The 19935-nt window shown below is 40.8% G+C and overlaps 3 protein-coding genes across 3 annotated transcripts; all 3 read right to left on the bottom strand.

Annotated features, from left to right (window-relative positions):
• Window positions 1–5482: 5482 nt before the first annotated feature.
• On the bottom strand, window positions 5483–5944 carry LOC109166454 (SKP1-like protein 1A). Its single transcript, XM_019315411.1, has one exon. It carries the CDS (start codon window positions 5942–5944, stop codon window positions 5483–5485), a length of 462 nt encoding a protein of 153 aa, XP_019170956.1.
• Window positions 5945–8686: 2742 nt separating this feature from the next.
• Window positions 8687–9201, bottom strand: LOC109166462 (SKP1-like protein 1B). The gene has a single exon (XM_019315417.1). It carries the CDS (start codon window positions 9199–9201, stop codon window positions 8725–8727), a length of 477 nt encoding a protein of 158 aa, XP_019170962.1. The 3' UTR covers window positions 8687–8724.
• A 1021-nt stretch (window positions 9202–10222) lies between these two features.
• LOC109170555 (quinone oxidoreductase PIG3) lies at window positions 10223–13197 on the bottom strand. The gene is made up of 6 exons (XM_019319720.1): window positions 12834–13197; window positions 11831–12010; window positions 11443–11524; window positions 11252–11359; window positions 10908–11066; window positions 10223–10535 (listed from the first exon to the last, which is right to left on the bottom strand). The coding sequence occupies exons 1-6, from the start codon at window positions 13083–13085 to the stop codon at window positions 10339–10341; spliced, it is 978 nt and encodes a 325-aa protein (XP_019175265.1). The 5' UTR covers window positions 13086–13197; the 3' UTR covers window positions 10223–10338.
• Window positions 13198–19935: the final 6738 nt, after the last annotated feature.

A 19935-nucleotide genomic window follows, 5' to 3' on the forward strand; every position in this document is an offset into this window, starting at 1 on the left:
GGCCTAACTCTTTTTGGCTCTTATTAGTATAGTAGATATTTTGTTAGCTAGTGCCATTGCTAGCTTAACTAGACAACCAACTCAAAATAAATTGTAGAATTTTATTTTGCACGTTAATTAAAATGTAGAGTTTGAATCTTACCATGGGGCCGCGAAGGACACTCATCTAAGGTGAGGAGATATATTATGAAATTACGATTAATAGTGAGGGGCACTTGTGGAATCCTTATACCATGGACCATAGTTCACAGTGTATTATGGACCTTAGTACATGTTTATGTGTCTTATGTTGTGAGTTTTTGTATCTTGTGTTATGAAATTATGTACCTTAAGCGTGTGTTTGGAAACCTGAAACCCGGAAAATTATAAAATGATTTCTAAAAATAATTTTTCGGGTTTTCAGTGTTTGACCGGGGAAAATTTAAAGTCAATGGAAATTGATTTTGCGTTAAAGGGAAAACAATGCCAATTTTTAGGAAAATGACATTTTTTTTTTCTTTTTTTTTTCTTTGTTGAGAAATCATTTTCCAATGTTTAGCTGCAATCTTCTCCATCTCATCTGGTAGTTTCTGTCAAGAACCAAAAATCTGGTTCCCGACGAAAACTAGTTAATCTGATCTAACCAGACTAGATTATTTAGTTTCCGATGGAAACCGGACCATATTAACTAGTTTCGAAAGTTGGAAACCAGATTATCTGGTTTCTGGCTTCTGAAACCATTTTTTGATATATGAAACTATAGTTCTTTTTTTTTTTTAATAAATAACACTGATTTTTAAATACAATTCTGTTCATTTTCTGAAAACAAACCAAACACATTAAGACAGTTTTCTAAAATGCAACCAAACAATAGAACGGAAAATATTTTCTGGAAAATGAATCTTTTTTCCAGAAAACATTTTCCAGAAGTCATTTTTCTGATTTTCAAACACACCCTAAGAGTATGAATTATTTACCATAAACAAACTAGTAACTGTGTCTTATGTTATTAATTTTTGTGTCTTTTTTTTTTTGAAATTATTTTTCGGGTTTCCAATGTTGGTGAAAAGTGGAAAATGTGAGTTAAAGAAAAGGAGTGTTTGGTCAAAAAGAAAATACTCTTATTTTATTGGAAAATAACTTCCCTCTATTTTTTGGGAAAGTCATTTTCCAATTTCTAAACACCACCATCACCACCGTCGCCACCATCACCACAACTAACACCAGTCCACCACCACCACGGCCGCACTGCACCACATAAGTGTTTATTTATCTATATTTCGTCTTTTATATTAGGTATTTTGTCCATAGATTATTCTAAATTTCATGAGGATTAATACTTATTTGTGTTATTTTGCAAGGAGTAAAGTATTGGAAAGCTTTGGAGGTAAAGATGGCAAACCAAGGAAGATTTGGAGCAAAAGTAAGCATTGAAAATTAATCCTGCTAATCACACACCTTCACCATGCCGTGATGAGCTCGTGGTGTTCACTCTAGGGACGGAGCCAGAAATTAGGTTGAGGGGGCAAAAAAGTAGGGACAAATTCAAAACATTTTTTCAAAGGCGAAACATTAAAACAAAAGAGATAATTTTTTTTAAAAAAAAAAAATTACCTAAGAAATATAGTTGTAAATATTGTTGGATATGGACGAAAAATAAAACACATCGAAACTTTATAAAAATATTTATAACAAAATATGAAACATAATTAATTTGAATTAAAAACACTATAAAAATATGTTGATGCTAAAAGATTCGAACTATGAAACATAATTAAGTTGAATTAAAAACACTACGTTGATGCTAAAGGATTGGAACTATGAAACATAATTAAGTTGAATTAAAAACACTATAAAAATATGTTAATATTAGGATTTGAACCCTTAACCTTTACAATAGTTAAACATGTGCTCAACCTACCAATCTAACCCATTCTTGTTAACATTTAGTAGTTTTTTTTTTTTATACTAATACTAAAACTTGTACTATATATACATACAAAAATTATATATGGGGTGGGGGGTGGGGTGAGGGGGGGCAACCGCCCCCCTGCCCGTGACACTCCATGCATTCCGGCCAGCAGCTCACCACTCATCTGCCGCCACGCACGCCACCACGAGGTAGCTAGCTAGGTTCGTGACACCCTCTTCATCACGCCACCGCCACAACGTCCTCATGAGCCATGGTTCGAACTGGCAGTTGCAGCTGGTCACGCCCGGTGTCACGGCCTGACACCAGGTGTGGCCTTCGTTCTAATGCGCCATCTTTTATTTTCAATAGAAATACAACAAACAGGGCCGGTTCTATAGTTTTATAGGCCCGGGGCAAGTGAAAAAAAAGGGCCCCAATACGATACGTAAAAGTTAACATAAAATTTTATAATTAAATTTTAAATGTTATATATGAGTACAAAAATACTAATGCCAACTAAATTGAAATACAATTTAAAAATTTTCAACATTTTACAAATACAATACTAATACAAAACTACAATCACGAGTATAGTCAATATAATCCAATAAGCGAGAGAAACTGTTGGGTAGCAATCAGCAACTTTGACAAACTCATCAAGAATCTCGATTGCTGACATCAACTTTTCTGGCAAAGTCATATGTAACACTTTTAATTCAGAAAAAAAAAAAGATCATTGGAATCAACATCCAACACATTGTTACATTATCCCGTCCACTCAAATTACCAACATCCTCATCAATATGATCTTGATTACTCAAATTTTCATTAAATTGTTCAGGATTATCTACGGTTGGCCTTTCTAAATTTTCATTAAAGGATCCTATCTACTATTTTAATAAATTTATTCATAGCCCCTCTTTATGAGTCTATTAACTGCTCAATTTTTTTTTATTCTTTTTTTCAGTTCCAAATAAATATTTTTTAGGCAACATTGTATAAACATATTATAAAATTGATCTTAACAAAAAAAAAAAGGAACAAAAGCACTTGTATGTGTAGCGTTTGCACTTGTGAATCAGTTAATCAGAGTAAGTTTAACAGCAAGCAGTATTTCCTCGTGCTTCTTAAATCAAAATTTGGTGAGAATGCAATACTTTCCTCATCCTGCAATTGTGTAAAGTTGGGTTGTAATATTAAACTTAATTCCTTATATTCTGAAATATTGAACTTAAATGCAACATGTTCTTAAATTTGTTTTATATTATTCAATTTCTAAATTCTAATGTGTAATTGTGAATTGTGAATTTGTGATTGTTCATCTATATCATCTAATGGTTGATGGTTCACAAAATTGAATTCCTAATTTACTAATTACAGTTCAAAAACTTAAGCAGTTCTGCACTTCTACCAGTTCAAAACCACTTTGCACTTAGCAATAGCACAATACTAATTACACTTAATTCCAGTTAGGCTAATACAGTACGTAATACTCCTAATTCCAGTTAGGCTAATACGGTAATACTCCTAATAGCGCTTAACACTTCACAAAACTTAATTCCTAAATCCTAATTACGGTTCAAAAATCACAATTGCAAGCATTTTTCAAAGCAATCGGCATCAAATTAGGAATACCCAGAATTACATATTTACATTATTAATAGAATAATAGCATTATTAACAGAAAAATGGCAAAAGGAAAATTTATAATTAGTTGTCCAGTTGAAATTAGAAATTACCTTTGCGGATTTGAAATTAGGTGAAGCCTGAGCCCGTGAAGGCGATTAGGCGAAGGCAGAACCGCGGAACTGGCGGAAAGACTGGTGAACAGATTTGGATTTGAAGAACCTTGAAGGTAATTAATGGATTTGTAGTTTTCTTCTGAGCTGAGGAATCTGAGCTTTTATTGATGACTCCATTTTTACCGTTGAGAAAATCAATGATATGGCGTAGGTGCAAGGCGGTGTGGACGGTGGGCGTCTCATCATCTTCGTCGACTACTCGACTCCTTCAATCCTTCGGCTTCTTCGCAGAGACGCGAACCTAGCCGAAAACAATAAAAGAATTTTTTTATATATAATATATATACTATATATCAATGGCAGTATGACCTATGGGCCCCTATTAGTGATAGGGCCCAGCCTGCCCTTGCCCAGGGCCAGGCCTGACAACAAACTATATACATATAACATTAACATGTTATATATACATTTCGTGAAGTTAGTTTGATCGAAACTCAAATTCATAACTAAATATAGAGTTAATACCCAAAATGGTCCCTTGACTATGTCATAATTACCAATTTGGTCCTCAACTACCATTCTTACCCAATTAAGTCCTCAACTATGTAACTTTTACTCAATTAAGTCCTCAACTATACAATTCTTACCCAATTTAGTCCTCTGTATTAATTTGACTGTTTGTTGACTGTCAAAAGTCGGGATAAAATTATAATTTTACAAGATTTCTCCTTCCTCTCCATTTAGCAGCGCCAAACCATGCAGCAATACACTCCGATCAAATTTCGATCGTCAAAAAATCGTTGGAAATCAAATTCATGGGTTATCCGATGCATAACCACTACTTCGATACTGACAGGTTTAGAATCCAACCGGAGCTTATTGCTACATGGTTTGGCGCTGCTAAATGAGGAGGAAGGAGAAAACTTGTAAAATTACAACTTTATTTCCATTTTTGACAGTCAACAAACAGTCAAATTGACAAAAGACTAAATTGGGTAAAAAATTGTATAGTTGAGGACTTAATTGGGTAAGAATGATAGTCGAGGACCAAATTGGTAATTACGACATAGTCGAGAGACTATTTTGGTATTAACTCCTAAATATATACATAAAACAAGGGAGTTTGAGGTTTTAACGTGTTAATGTACTGTTAAACATGAGTAAGTGTCTAGTTAACCTAGGAGAAGCCAAACTCGATTACAAGAAGATGACAAGTGTCCGATCTCTCGAATTCAGCAATATGATATAAATGTAATTTAGGATTCATTTAGTTTTTACCCACCCCTATGCCTCTTGTGTTTTTTTTTTTTTTGGGTTCATTCTCGTTTTTGTTATCTCGTTTGTGGATTTTTTTTTTTTTTTTTGAAAATACGTTTGTGGATTTAAAATTACAAAATTTAATATTCTTTTTGTGAATGATATAACAAGCAATGTATGTGATTTTGGTACATATTCCAAGCATATAGTAAATAGCTTTTAGAAAAAACAAAAGTAAAAAAATAACATAAAATTTCACAAAACATAATAAATTGAACAGAATTAATAAGCAAATCAATTCAATCTACCAAAACGTCAAATTTAATTAAATAAACAAAATTCCAAATACCCTAAATCCATTAAAAAAATTCAAACAATAATTCTTATGTAAGTTATGCTCAAATATTAATTCATTAAATTAAATAAACATAACATATAGTATTTTTTGGAAAATGACAGGCTATTATTTGAAGGGTATAGGGTAATTTGGGGCTTCGAACCATACAAAGATAATTTTGTTTATATTTTGTAATTAACTATAATATTTTTAAAACCCCCCAAAAATTCGAAAATCTTAAACCCAAAAAATCTTTCAAAACGCCCAAGGATTCTCATTTCTGATCTCCTCTTCTTCCTCCGGCGATAAGTCGTTCTCCATGTTGAATGTCTTTCTGATCTCCTCAGGGGTTTTGCCTTTGATCATGTCCGCAACTCTACGGACCAGCTTCTCCTTCAACTCGCTTATCGCCAGATAGTTCGCCGCCGTGAGAAGAGCGTAAAGCTCCGCCTGCTCCACCTCCACCAACTTCTGGTCGAACTCTTTCTTCTCGGCATTGGTTTTTCCGGCGGCTGTGTGCACTTTGCAGTACTCGACAATCTTCGCGAGCGTCTCTCCGTCGACTTTGGGTAATGGGATGACGGAGTTTTCGCCCATGTCGGAATCCTCCATCGCGAACTTGATAATCTGTGACAGCGCCACCACGGACTCCGCCACCTCGAACTCCTCGCCGTCGTTTGCTCTCAGTCTCACCATCTTATCGCCGGAAGAAGACATGATGTCAAATGATTCTTCTGGGGAGATTGAAAATGGTTTTTCTGATTAAGTGTCCGTGTGTATATATAAGAGGCGGCGGTCTATTTTGCATGGGGATAAATTATTCCTAGGATTTGCCAAATTTAGAAATCAAGATATGATGTAATATACGGTGTATATTTAAAAATTTTGAAAAAAAAATTAAAAACTTTACTAATACTCCATAAAAAAAAATCTGCAAATACCTTTTTTTTATCAATCTCGTCTCTCATGTGTGGTTGGTGATCGAACTATATATTATGCAACTGACATTTATTCAATGTATACTTTTAGATAATTGTTGCGGGTTTTATTTATTATCCAAAAATAAATTATTCTAAGTTACGTTATGATTGTGAATATTATTTCTTATTAAAAATTAATGTTTACTTAAAATATATACATAAAAGTAAGATATATATAATAGTTAATTCGCCTAAAAACGACGTCGTTTGGCCTTGTGTTCACCGTTCACAGTGAACACGTTTCCAGGGCATAATTTGCCCACCCTGTACACCTCTTGTGCTCTTTTTTTTTTTTTTTTTTTTGTCTCGTTTTGGCGATAATTCTATTAAAAATTTTATAAACTTTTAAAGTGATCCCTTGACTATAGTGAAATTACCAATTTGGTCCTTGACTAATTTTTTGACCAATTAAGTCCCTCAACTTTAAAAATCTTAACCAATTTGGTCCTCCGTTAGTTTGACCGTTAGTCAACCGTTAACTTGGGACCAAATTGGTAATTTCGCTATAGTCAAGGGACCATTTTGGTAATTAACTTTAGGGTGGGCAATTCGGTTTAGTTTTCTCGAATCGAACTGAACCGAAGTAATATACCGAACAACCGAACGATATTGGATTCTTGTATACCGAACGGTTCGATAAAAAACCCGATCCGATCTGATCGGTAAAAAATTGAACTGAATCAAATACCGTTTGATTTTTTAAAAAAAAAAATATAATAATAATAATAATAATAATAAATAAATAAATAAATCCAAGTCACTTGCTGCTTGCTCTGCCGTTCAGCTCATATTTTCATGGGTATCTCTCGTAAATGTTTTATTTGATTTCTTTATGGTTTGTTATCAAAAGTTCTATATTATGTGTTATGATGTTTACATAGTCCATATCCAAAGTCTAATACGGAGTATATAACAAAATAGCAATTCAAAGTTCAAACGGTATTCGGTTCGGTTCAGTTTTTACCGAACAATTTAGTTCGGTTCGAGTTTTTACCGAACCGTTCGGTATACAATAATCTATTACTGTTCGATTGTTCGGTATATTACCGAATCTAACTATTTTGGTAGGTTCGGTTCGAGAAAACTGAACCGAATTGCCTACTCTTAAAGTTAATTACCAAAATGGTCCCTTGACTATAGCGAATTACCAATTTGGTCCCAAGTTAACGGTTGACTAACGGTCAAACTAACGGAGGACCAAATTGCTTAAAATTTTTAAAGTTGAGGGACTTAATTGGTCAAAAAAATAGTCAAGGACCAAATTGGTAATTTCGCTATAGTCAAGGGACTATTTCGGTAATTAACTCTATATAATATGGAGTTGTATATTAGTTTTTAATTATTAATTTAATGAAAGTTCAGTTTGGTTTCAAAAAATTGTACAATAATGGAGATACAACATGTTATATGTAAAATGCGCCTAGTAGTATTTGATCAAAACTCAAATTCAAAACAAACAAGGGACTTTGAAGTTCCAACATGCGAAAGGTTAAACATGCTAGCTAGAGTAAATGTCTAGTTAGTCTAGGAGAAGAGAACGATGACATACACAACATCACATGAATTTGGCCAACACATCTACCAATTAAACATTATAGATTTTAATGTCTAATATAATTTTCAAAAAAATCTTAGGTAAGTTGTCCTCAAAAATTAATTCATTAAATTAAACATAACATATAGTATATTTTTGAAAGATAACATGCTATTATTGGAAAACGATTTATAGATAGGTGTATCTATGGTTTTGGGGCCACCTTTGCAATGTATTGTTGTTGTCTTGTTGATCTGACCCACCCAGTACACCTCTTGTGCTCTTTTGTTTTTTTTTTTTTTTTTGTTTTTTTTTTTTGTCTCGTTTTCTTAATTGAATTTACGGGGCAATAATTCCATTAAAAATGTTATATACTTTTAAAGTGATGAATTTTAATAAACTTTATAAAAAATTAAAATAAAAAATATATGAGTATCTATAAAAGTTATGAAACATATCATAAATTTGATAGGAGTGGATGAAGAGTTTGTCTAATTCACAAATAGGAGAAAAAGTCTGTAGAGAACGTTGAAAAGTTTTGGATTAGAAGGTCGTATTTCAGCTATTTATATTTGAATTCTGGATGAAATACCGGTAAATTTTTAAAAAATCTTTAAAAATCTTGATCGAATACAACCAAATTTTTAAAATCCTTAAAAAATTTAAAAGTTTATAAAATTCTTGATTGAATTGATTACACCTCTAAGATCTGAGGAACCAATTTTAATATTATTTTTGTGAATGATATAACAAGCTACGGCTGTGATTATGGTATATATACGAAATATATAAAGTAATAAATAATTTTTAGAAAAAACAGTAATAATTATAGCAAAAATTTCCACAAAACATAAATTCAACAGAATAAATAAGCAAATCAACTCAATCTACCAAAAGTCAATTTAAAAAAAAAAAAAAAAAAAAAAAAAAAAAAAAAAAAAAAAAACACGAAAATTCCAAAACCTTAAACCCCAAAAAAATGTTCAAAACGCCCAAGCATTCTCCTTCATGATCTCCTCCTCTTCCTCCGGCGTGAAGTCGTTCTTGATATTGAAAATCTTTCTAATCTCCTCCGCGGTTTTGCCTTTGATCATGTCCGCAACTCTCTGGAACACTATCTCCAACAACTCGCTTATATCCAGATAGTTCGCCGCCATGAGAAGATCGTAAAGCTCCGCCTGATCCACCTCCACAAACTTCTTGTCGAACTCCTTCTTCTCGGCATTGCTTTTGCCGGCGGCGGCGTGCACTTTGCAGTACTCGAGAATCTTCGCCAGCGTATTTCCGTCGACTTTGGGTAATGGGATGACAGAGTCTTCTCCCAAGCCGCCGGCATCCTCCACCACGAACTTGAGTGTCTGTGACAGCGCCGCCACGGACTCCGCCACCTCGAATTCCTCGCCGTCGTTGGCTCTCAGTCTCACCGTCTTCTCGCAGTCGTTGATGTCCGAAGAAGACATGATGGCAGTGAAGATATCGGAGAATTTGAGTCTCAAAGTTTCGCGGGCGGACTGATAACGAGAATTGTACGGATTGGGTGAGAGGGGCGCTGATGGTATTAATATAGGCACTGAATTATGTTTAAACAATCATAATTCTATACAGTTTCGATCATATATTCATAGTACAGGTCTGATTTGATTTCATAATATGATAAGGATTAAACAATATTATTTTACTTTTTACCCGGGCAAGTTCGAGTCGAGGCCTGGGTTGTGCTTATAATAACATATATAAATTTAGTATAATATAAGCCTGTTTTTATAATCATCAGGGTTGCAAAAATCTCGCCTAGGCACCGAGTAATCGGCGCCTAGGCGCAAGGCGCCCCTAGACCGTGGTGATTTCGCCCCTAGGCTCCCGCCTAGGCGTCCGCCTAACGTCTAATTCGGCCACCTAGCGCCTAACTCGGCCGATTACGCCGAGTTAACTCGTCAATTTCTATCGAGTTAGCCGAGTTAACTCGGCCGACTCGACCTTGTTAATTTTTTTCATTTATATGACATATATATATATATATATATATATATATATATATATATATATATATATATATATGTGTGTGTGTGTGTGTGTGTGTGTGTGTGTGTAATATGACATATATGCACCTACACACGTGCACTGTTTTCATTATTTCAGTTAGCCGCCTAGGCGACCACCTAGGCCGCTTAGGCCCCACCTAGACCGTCTAGGCGCTAAGCGCTACTCTACCGCCCGACTAGCGCCTAGCGCCTATTGCAACCATGATAATCATATATAAATTGAATATTATAAACATATTACAGAGTAAATGAAAATAGATATAATGTACATACAGTTTAGTGTTTATATACATTAAGGTTTACATTATGATCATATTGAACAAATATGATGAACATAGTAAACGACCGATTCTCACTAATATATTAAAAAAAAATTCTGAATTTATGATTGCAAATATAATTTCTTATATATAAAAGTAGTGTTTTCTTAAAACATACATAAAAGAAGATGAAACAAGAACTTCTCCTTATTTAGAGTACTTTTGGAGAGAAGATACATACATAATATAAATGAGAAAAGGGTGAAAATTGAGCATCCATGAAGTTGCATATATTTCAAGTAAGAAGTAGGATCTTCCCAATGTGCTTGCTGCTCTCCATTACCCGGTGAGCTTCCGCCACCTCAGCCAAGGGGAACCGCTTGTACACCACCGCTTTTACCTTGCCCGCTGCAATTGCGGGCCAAACATTCTTCTCCACTTCACTCACGATCACCGCTTTGTTCTCTGCGCTTCTGTTTCGCAACCCAGCAGCTATAACAAACATGGAAGGCATTCGCATTATACACGAGGGTGTCTTTCTTTCGAAGAGACAGCTCATGAAGAGGGTGTCTTTCGTTTGAAGAGACAGTTCATGAACTCGATGTTTCTAAATTAATGTTTTTTTTTTTAGTACTACTGTCTCTGTTACAATGCAGTATCTGTTCATAACTACTTTCTCAATACCACCTCCACTAAGGTTCGAACCCACAACCTCCCATATGGGAAAGCAACTTGGTGCCACTAGACCACAAGGTCATTGGCCAACGTTTCTAAATTCTAGGGACGTTACTGGCTGTAATAGTGATTTTGTTTACTTTAAAAGACGAAGAGCGATAGAGGGGTTCTTGTAGTTAAGTAGTTTACCTTGAACAGTGAGGCGTCTTGCGAGCAAACCTACAAGGTTTACTTCTGTAACAGTGCCGCCCATGAAGCCAATAATGAACAGCCTCCCATCGAAGTTTAGGCTGTCGATGTTTCGCTGGAGGTAAGGCCCTCCGATGTTATCCAATATAACATCAACACCTGACACAACGCAAAGCACAATTCAAGTTAAGTGCTACTGACTCTATTACTCTATTACAATGCAGTATGTTCATAACTACTTTCGAACCAATGACCTACCATATGAGAAAGCCACTTCGTGCCAGTGTGCCACTAGACCACAAAGTCATTGGCACTGATATAATTATATAATACAGCATATTTACCTTTCCCTCCCGTCTCTTGCTTCACACGAGCAACAAAGTCTTCAGTCTTGTAATTTATGCAAACATCTGCTCCGAGTTCCTTGCAAGCAGCAAGCTTTTCCTCACTTCCTGGTTAACACGATTTTTAGACGGTTCAATTCCTTATTTGTTACGTATAAGTGGAAAGGCGAAAATACAGCTTCGAGATTGACCTGCAGTGACAAATACTTTAACTCCTTGATGTTTAGCCATTTGAATGGCAAATGTACCAATTCCACTAGAGCCTCCATGTATCTGAAACATCATTGAACATTGTCACATGCAACAACAGACGCCAACAAATAGGGAAAAAATTTGATAAAAGGTCAATAAAGAATCCAGTTTTCCAATAAATGAAATCCCAAATTTCTTAATGGAATTGAAGCACTCAATATGCTCATCGATTATGATTCTTATAACGCCAAAATTCCATGTAGATACTCGGTTGATCATGTTCTAAGTTTTATCCGTGTAGGTTGAGATGAAACATCTCTGCCTATAGTTACCAGTTGCAAAATGACACCAAGTAATTGCAAACTAAAGAACTAGAGTGTAAGTTACCAAGAACGTTTCCCCTGGAGATAGCCGGCTCATCATAAAGACAGTCGACCAAACAGTACACGCCACCTCTGGGAAACAAGCGGCATCTTGCAAAGAAACACCTGATGGAACAGGAAGAACCTGTCCAGCAGGTACAGCTACTTTCTCAGCATAGCCTCCACCACCAACAAGAGCACACACCTGCACAATTAAGTTTCTCGGGTAATTGTCTTATGCTAATGTTTTCGAGAAAAAATTTCTGCATAATAAATACGGAGTACCAATCAGCTCTAAAGAAATGTTAGCATTGCCCAAATGGGCAACTCAGTTGGTTCCTGGACAGTAATTGTGGGCAAGAACTCAGGATCGAGCCTCGCAGCACCCAATGTGATGGGCTCTTGTGAGCACCAGGCACTCGTCCTATCACCTAATAGGCCTAAAGAAATGCTAGCATTTGCCCGAATGGGCAATTCAGTTGGTTCTTGGACAATAAACTGTGGGCAAGAACACAGGATCGAGCCTCGCAATACCCAATGTGATGGGCTCTTGTGGGCACCAAGCACTCGTCCTATCACCTAATAGACAGCTGAGTGACTGTGATTCACTCCTGTACTATCTGTCGGGCCGGGATGTGGGATGTGGGATGTGGGGCCTAGGGCTAGGGAATTTTGCCTTTTGTCAACAATGAATGGCAGTGATAGCTTGTAAATAGGGAGAATACAGCATAGCCTGTTGTTTTGAAGTAGTTATCAACAACTATATATTAAGTACAATGAGAGATGACACATGATACAACCCAGAAAACAGTGAGATTTCCTAAGATTCCCATAAAACAAGGAAACTTGTCAAAATCAGTTGCTAAAAATTCAATCTTGATGGCATTTAGAGAATCCCTTGTAAGCCGACACAACATCAGAAATTTATCCAGCAAAAAGATAGGCAAACAAACAAAAAAGACAAACCCAATCTAACCACTGATTCATTAAAAACACACACAAATCCATCCAACCTAGTTCATGCTCACCTGGTCACCCACTTTCCACTTATCGACATTTTTGCCCACAGCTTCAACGGTGCCGGAGCACTCAAGACCTGGGTATTCACTGTCGCCCTTGGGCGGTGGGTATTTTCCTTGGCGCTGAAGGGTATCGGCTCTGTTCAGCGCGGTGGCTGCCACTCTGATCAGCACTTCATCGTCCCTGATCTTCGGGTCTTCCACTTCTTGAATTTGCAGGACTTCCGGTCCGCCGGGCGTTGTGATCACAACTGCCTTCATTGTCTTGTCGCCGGCGAGAGGATTGATGATGATGTGATGATTTGTCTGTCGAGTGTACAGAGAGAGAGAGCTTGGAGAGGTCTACTTTACACGGCTTTCATCGCCATTTTTTGGCGTTGACGAGTCAGAGGACATGTGTCGGAGACTCGGATACGGATAAGCACAACACGTCTGTCTGTTATTCGGCTTAGTCCAAATAGGAATGGCCCATTTTTGTTGTTATATGGGCCTCTACTGGGCTTGACAATTTTCATAAATTTCTTATTAAATTTGGGGGTATAAGACACCAATTGTTATGCCGTGCAACCGTGTGTACCGTTCTTGGTACACACGGTTGAAAACGGCACCGTAAAGTGCCAGGGAAGTAACAGTGCCGTTAGTGGCACCGTTTCACTCATCCCGATATTTAAAAAAAAAATATTATTATTATTGCCATAAAACGCCACTACACTCCTTTTTCCGCCATTTCCAACATTTCGTCTCCAACAAGCTACACACTTCCTTCGCACTGTAGCAGTCTTCATCTCTCTCTCTGTCTACTCGGAGTCGCGATTTTCGCCGTCTTCATCTCATTGTCGCCGGAGCGCGTTTTGTTCACCATTGTCGCCATTTTCGCCATTTTCATTCTAGCATTGTCGCCCGTTATCATCGCATTCTCCATCAGGTATAATGTATTTTTGTGATTTTTTACTGTTAACGTTGTGTTTTTTGACTGTTAACATTCATATTCGCTGTATATTCTTGTTATTTTTTACTAGGGTTTTGCAACACGATTTTGCATTTTTCTCAAACAGATCAATACTCTGTTTTTTTTTCTGTTTCTTTGATTGTTTTTTGGTGTTTTCTGAAATGTTTTTGGACAAATAGTTGTGATATTGTGGATATATAGCTTTATACTTGTGGTTTTATAGTTTAATACTTATGCATGTCTGAAAATATCATTCCTCTCTTCAATTATTGTGTTTCTGAAATGTTTGTGGACAAATAGTTATGATATTGTGGATATATAGCTTTATACTTGTGGTTTTATAGTTTAATACTTATGCATGTTCGAAAATATCATTCCTGTCTTCAATTAGTGTGTTTCTGAAATGTTTGTGGACAAATAATTGTGATATTGTGGATATATAACTTTATAATTGTGGTTTTATAGTTTAATACTTATGCATGTATGAAAATATCATTCCTGTCTTCAATTAGTGTGTTTTCTGAAATGTTTGTGGACAAATAGTTGTGATATTGTGGATATATAGCTTTATAATTGTGGTTTTATAGTTTAATACTTATGCATGTATGAAAATATCATTCCTGTCTTCAATTAGTGTGTTTTCTGAAATGTTTGTGGACAAATAGTTGTGATATTGTGGATATATATCTTTATAATTGTGGTTTTATAGTTTAATACTTATGCATGTATGAAAATATCATTCCTGTCTTCAATTAGTGTGTTTTCTGAAATATTTGTGGACAAATAGTTGTGATATTGTGGATATATATCTTTATAATTGTGGTTTTATAGTTTAATACTTATGCATGTATGAAAATATCATTCTTGTCTTCAATTAGTGTGTTTCTGAAATGTTTGTGGACAAATAGTTGTGATATTATGGATGTATAGTTTAATAATTCTTATTTACAGAAATGGCTCGTGAACCTACACTGGCTGAGGATCTTAGAGAAACAAAAAGAAGAAGAAGAGAGTACCGGACAACAGCAATTCTAGATTCACAAGCAGCTCAGAGCTCTAATCCAACTAGTGAACAACCAGCAGCAGCCCTAAATTCACAAGCAGCTCAGCGCTCACGCCCTGCTAAGGAAACAACTGTTGCAGAGACTTCAACGAGACGGCGCCGACGAACTAGAGAACACAGGAGAGATTACTTCAATACGAGAATGGGGCCAAAGCTGATGTTTGATCTTGTCCAGAGGCTCTCACCACGACAGAAACAAGCTATCGTAGAAACTGGATTTGGTGGACTTCTTCATCTCCAACTCTGCACCAATGAATCAAAGTTGGTGCAATACCTGCTGGACAACTTTAATGTTTGCAGGTGTGATTTTGTATTAGAGGATGATAGTCTCCACATTGAAGAGGAAGATGTCGAATACACGTTGGGAATCCCGCGAGGGCCTCTAAAGGTCAATGAGGGGACAAAGATGGAAGACACCTCAACCCGTGAATACAAACTGCTGCTGACTTCATGGAGAAGGAGGTGGGGTATTACAGCAGGCTCGCCAATAACTACACAGATGCCAGATGAGATTGTTAGGAGAGCTGATCATGGTGATGAGTTCAAGAGGGATTTCGTAGTCTTTGCCGTTTCCTCCATGCTTCGAGGAAACACAACACGCTACTCCAAGTACAGGATCTTAAACTCATTGATTGATGTTGATATGATTAAAGAGTACAATTGGTGCGCCTACACATACCAATCTCTCATTGACTCGATAGATAGTTACAATGAAGATAGAAAGAGAAGCTTTTGGGGGCCAATGACATTGATATTGGTCAGTTCTTATTGTCTGGTAGGGAATATCCCGACCGACATAAGCTCCACCACGACCGACTTGCCTTTGTCTTTCTCTTATGATCTTTTCAGGTGGCAGGTCGGGCTTTTTCCATGAAGACCCCGGTCGGGAATGGCCGGGAGTTGCCCGAGCGCTGATGTCAACCACCGAGCGGTAGCCCTTCGACGAAAGAGCTGGTACAAGGACGCGAGAGGACGCGTGGCGGCTCTTCATGGCGACAGACAGGGCACCCGGGAAGATGACACGTGGTGGCTACGTGGAAGACATGCCGAGCGGCAGGAATCTTGTCCCCGGCATAGCGGCTATAAATGCCCACAGTAGCTACAGTGTAGAGGACTTTTGGACGATCGACAGGTTGTTGTTAGAGAATCCCGACCGCACTCAGTCGGTACTCAGAGCAGCCAAGTAGATTGTACTTAGGGCCTTTCCCGGGATCAATAAAGATTTTACTTGCTTTAATTGGTCTCGCGATATTTTATATTGCTTACGTAGAATTAGCAGTATCATTTTGGCGCCGTCTGTGGGGACCCGTGCAAGAAACCAACGTTTCGACGAGCACCCGGTCTCTTCACCAATCATGTATCCGTGGGCACGCAACAACTTTGCTGACGACCAGGCGGATGCGGCGAGCTCATCCGACCACCATGCTACCCAACAGCAAGGGCAAACGGTCGACCTCAACCTCAACCTCTCGCCACCGCATCCATCGAATGCATACCCGGCTGCCCAACAGCCGGTGCAGTACATCCAACCAGGGTACCAGCAGCCCGGTCAGCAATATCAGCAACCGAGGCCTCAGATGGTCTACCCCGGTCAGTATCCATACCCGGTCCCACCCCAACCATACGGGTATTGGCCAGCCCAGCCGGTATACTACACACCACCGGTCGGTTACGCGCCGTACACACCTGCGTACACGGCTCCAGCCGCCACCCCTCCAGTATACCCGGCCGCTCAGGTAGAGCCGCAGCATCAGCCCACTTCCCGGGCTCGACGCTCGGCTCGTTCGCGGTTGGGGTCGGGGGGTGCTGTTGCGATGGAGGCGTCGCAGGCCCAGCAAGAAGAGGAAGCTCCTGCCCGAGCGGAGGATCCTGAGGAAGTCGCCCGAGCGGTAGCTTTTGACCGTCTTCGACCGGAAATGCGGCAGAGACTGGGACCCCAAGATCCAGATCGCCGGTTAGAAGACGCGCAGATGCAGGAAGCCAGCCAGGAGGCTTCGTCTGGGCATAGCGGGTCGAGATCACATCGACGTCGACGCGCTCGGGACACTGCCCAAGCCGCCCAGAACGCCGAGCTCAACGAGACCCGAGGATTGCTCTACAACCTCCAGGCTGAAGTTGCGCAGCTCAGGAGTGCGTATCCTACAGCACCCCCGGCCGACCGATCGACCCTACACCAGACGCCTTTCACGGCAGCGGTAATGGCTCAGCCTTACCCGCTCGACTTAAAGGTCTCGGGAGAGAAGAGTTACGACGGTCGGACAGACCCGGAGGCTCACGTGAATGATTTCTTCAGCAATATGATGCTGAAGGGCGTTTCAGACGCCGTGATGTGCAGGGCCTTCTACTCAACGCTTACCGGTCGGGCGGCAGAATGGTTCCGAACCCTGCAGCCAGGGTCAATCGACAAATTTGAGACCCTGGCGATCAAGTTTGTACGGAAGTTCATTACTTCCAAAGTGGTGAGGAAGTCCTATATGTACCTCGAGAAGGCCAAGCAGCTCGAAGGGGAAAGCTTGACCGACTTCCTCATCAAGTGGAAGGCGGCAGTCGGGGAGGTCGAGCCCATGGATGATGCGACCGCCACTCACATGCTTCACATCTCCCTCCGGGCGGGACACTTATACCAGGATTTTATCCTCCACCCCCCGACCACATATGAGGAGGCCCTCCGAAGGGTCACTGATTACGCCAACGCAGGTGAGGCGAATGCCGTCAAGCGCTTGCAGGAGGTCGGCTCTTCGTCCCGTAAACCGGCCGGCCGGGCGGAACATCGGTCGGGAGATGACCATCCCCGATCCCGCACCAGGCCTGGCGAGTTTACGGCCTTAAACCGATCCGCGGCGGAGGCCATGCAGTACGCTCAGTCCTGCAATCTCATCAAACTCCCCCATCCCGATCGAGACGGCCCTGATAAGAGTAAGCATTGTGCCTACCATCGATGCGCCGGGCATGACACCGAGGAGTGTACCCACTTGCGCCAATTGCTGGAAGATTTGCTCAATTTGGGAAAATTGGACAAGTGCGTAGGGAAGAGAGAGGATAACAAGAGAAGTACCGATCGGAGGGATCACAGGCGATCTCATCACCGCTCTGATCGGTCGGGTCAGGACCGAAGAGACGATCGAAGGGACGATCGTCACGATGACCGACGGGACCTTGACCCCCCATCTGGCAGCCGACCATCCGGAAAGCCCACCATCCATGTCATATTTGGCGGGCTAGAAGATGCATCTCGATCGAGGACGAACTGCCCGGTCGCGATCGTAGATTCTCGGGAGACCGGGAAAAGACAGAGGATGGAACCCATAACCTTCACCCTTGAGGACCAACCTAGCAGCAGCGACCACGGCATGGAGGCGCTGGTGGTCACGATTGATGTCAAGGGGACGGATGTCCAAAGGGTTATGGTGGACACGGGCAGCAGTGTGAACGTCCTTTACTTGGACGTCTTCGAGAAGCTGGGCCTCGACAGGAAGGAGCTGACTCCGGTCGGTGTACCACTGTCGGGATTTACCGGGGCCTTGATCTACCCCGAGGGAAAGATAACGCTCCCCGTAGAGATCGGCACGCCTCCAAAATCGATCAAGACGGAGCTGGAGTTTGTTGTGGTCAACCTCCATTGTGTCCACAACATAATCTTGGGCCGACCCGCCATTATGAAGATCGGTGGGATAATTTCTATGCCCCACCTGTGCATGAAATTCCCTACCCCCAATGGGGTCGGCGTGGTCCGCGGCGATGTCCAATCCGCCCGGAAATGTTACACCCGAGCGGTTAATAGACGCGACTCCGGTCCGTCATCCCGGGTGAATACCATAGCCAAGGAGGAGGCTAAGGAACGGAAGGAGCAGCCTGAGCCTTCCGAAGAGATTGAAGAAGTCCCCCTGTCCGAGGACCGCCCGGACAGGAAGATTAAGATTGGCCGAGCCCTCACCCCCGAGCTCCGGGCAGAAGTCCTGGCTGTACTCCGGGAATACGCTGATATCTTTGCGTGGGGGCCCGAAGACATGCCCGGGATCGATCGGTCGGTCATCTGTCACAAGTTAGCCGTCGATCCCGCAGCCAAGCCGGTCGTGCAGAAAACACGACATCTCTCCTCCGATCGCCGCGAATTTGTCAGGGAGGAAGTCAAAAAGATGGCGGCGATCGAGCACATCCGACCGGTGATCTACCCCGAGTGGGTGGCTAATATTGTCCTTGTTCCGAAGCCCCCGGCTTGGAGGATGTGCATTGATTTCACCGACCTCAACAAGGCCTGTCCGCTCGACCCTTATCCTCTACCAAGCATTCACCAGATGGTCGACGAGACGGCCGGGGCCGAGTTGATGAGCTTCATGGATGCCTTCAAGGGATATCACCAAATAATGATGCACCATGAAGACGAGAGCAAGACAGCCTTCGTAACCCCGGACGGGCTGTACTGCTACCGAGTGATGCCGTTCGGCCTCCGGAATGCAGGAGCGACCTATCAGAGAATGGTCAATATGCTCTTTGCCGATCTATTGGGCCGAACGATGGAGGCCTACATCGATGACATGCTGGTCAAGAGTCGTGACCGATCCGACCACACTCGGGACCTCCGGGAGTGCTTCCAGATTATGAGGAAGTACCAGTTACGGCTGAACCCGACCAAGTGCACATTCGCGGTTCAGACCGGCAAGTTCCTTGGCTACATGATGACCAAGAGAGGAATTGAGCCCCACCCGGCCAAGGTAAAAGCGATTCTGGACATGCAACCACCTTCCACCGTTCGGGAGGTCCAGCAATTGACCGGTCGGTTGGCAGCCCTCAGCCGGTTCCTCTCCAAGTTAGCCGAGCGCGCTTTACCTTTCTTCAAGGTATTGCGAAAAGTTAATGGATTCGCCTGGGACGAAGAGTGCCGAGCAGCTTTTGATGAGTTGAAGGAGTACCTCATGTCACCTATTGTGCTCTCAAAGCCCGAGCTCGGAGAAGAGCTAGACGTGTACCTCGCCGTCTCCGATCGTGCAGTAAGCGCAGTATTGTGCCGAACCGATCCGGAAGGGGTCCAGCGACCGGTGTACTATGTAAGCCACGCGCTACATGGTCCCGAGCTCCGGTACTCCCGGTTAGAGAAGGTC

This window comes from Ipomoea nil, unplaced genomic scaffold (assembly GCF_001879475.1).
Source record: "Ipomoea nil cultivar Tokyo-kokei standard unplaced genomic scaffold, Asagao_1.1 scaffold0317, whole genome shotgun sequence".
In the NCBI taxonomy this organism is placed as follows: domain Eukaryota; kingdom Viridiplantae; phylum Streptophyta; class Magnoliopsida; order Solanales; family Convolvulaceae; genus Ipomoea; species Ipomoea nil.

Excerpts from the sequence above, each read along its gene's own strand:
- LOC109166454 (XM_019315411.1), bottom strand. The coding sequence starts at position 5,944 with ATGTCTTCTTCCGGCGATAAGATGGTGAGACTGAGAGCAAACGACGGC.
- LOC109166462 (XM_019315417.1), bottom strand. The coding sequence starts at position 9,201 with ATGTCTTCTTCGGACATCAACGACTGCGAGAAGACGGTGAGACTGAGA.
- LOC109170555 (XM_019319720.1), bottom strand. The coding sequence starts at position 13,085 with ATGAAGGCAGTTGTGATCACAACGCCCGGCGGACCGGAAGTCCTGCAA. Across the intron at positions 11,360-11,442 it reads TAAAGTATTTGTCACTGCAG|GAAGTGAGGAAAAGCTTGCT; the intron begins GTCAATCTCGAA and ends CGTGTTAACCAG. Across the intron at positions 10,536-10,907 it reads AAGACGCCTCACTGTTCAAG|CTGCTGGGTTGCGAAACAGA; the intron begins GTAAACTACTTA and ends TGTTTGTTATAG.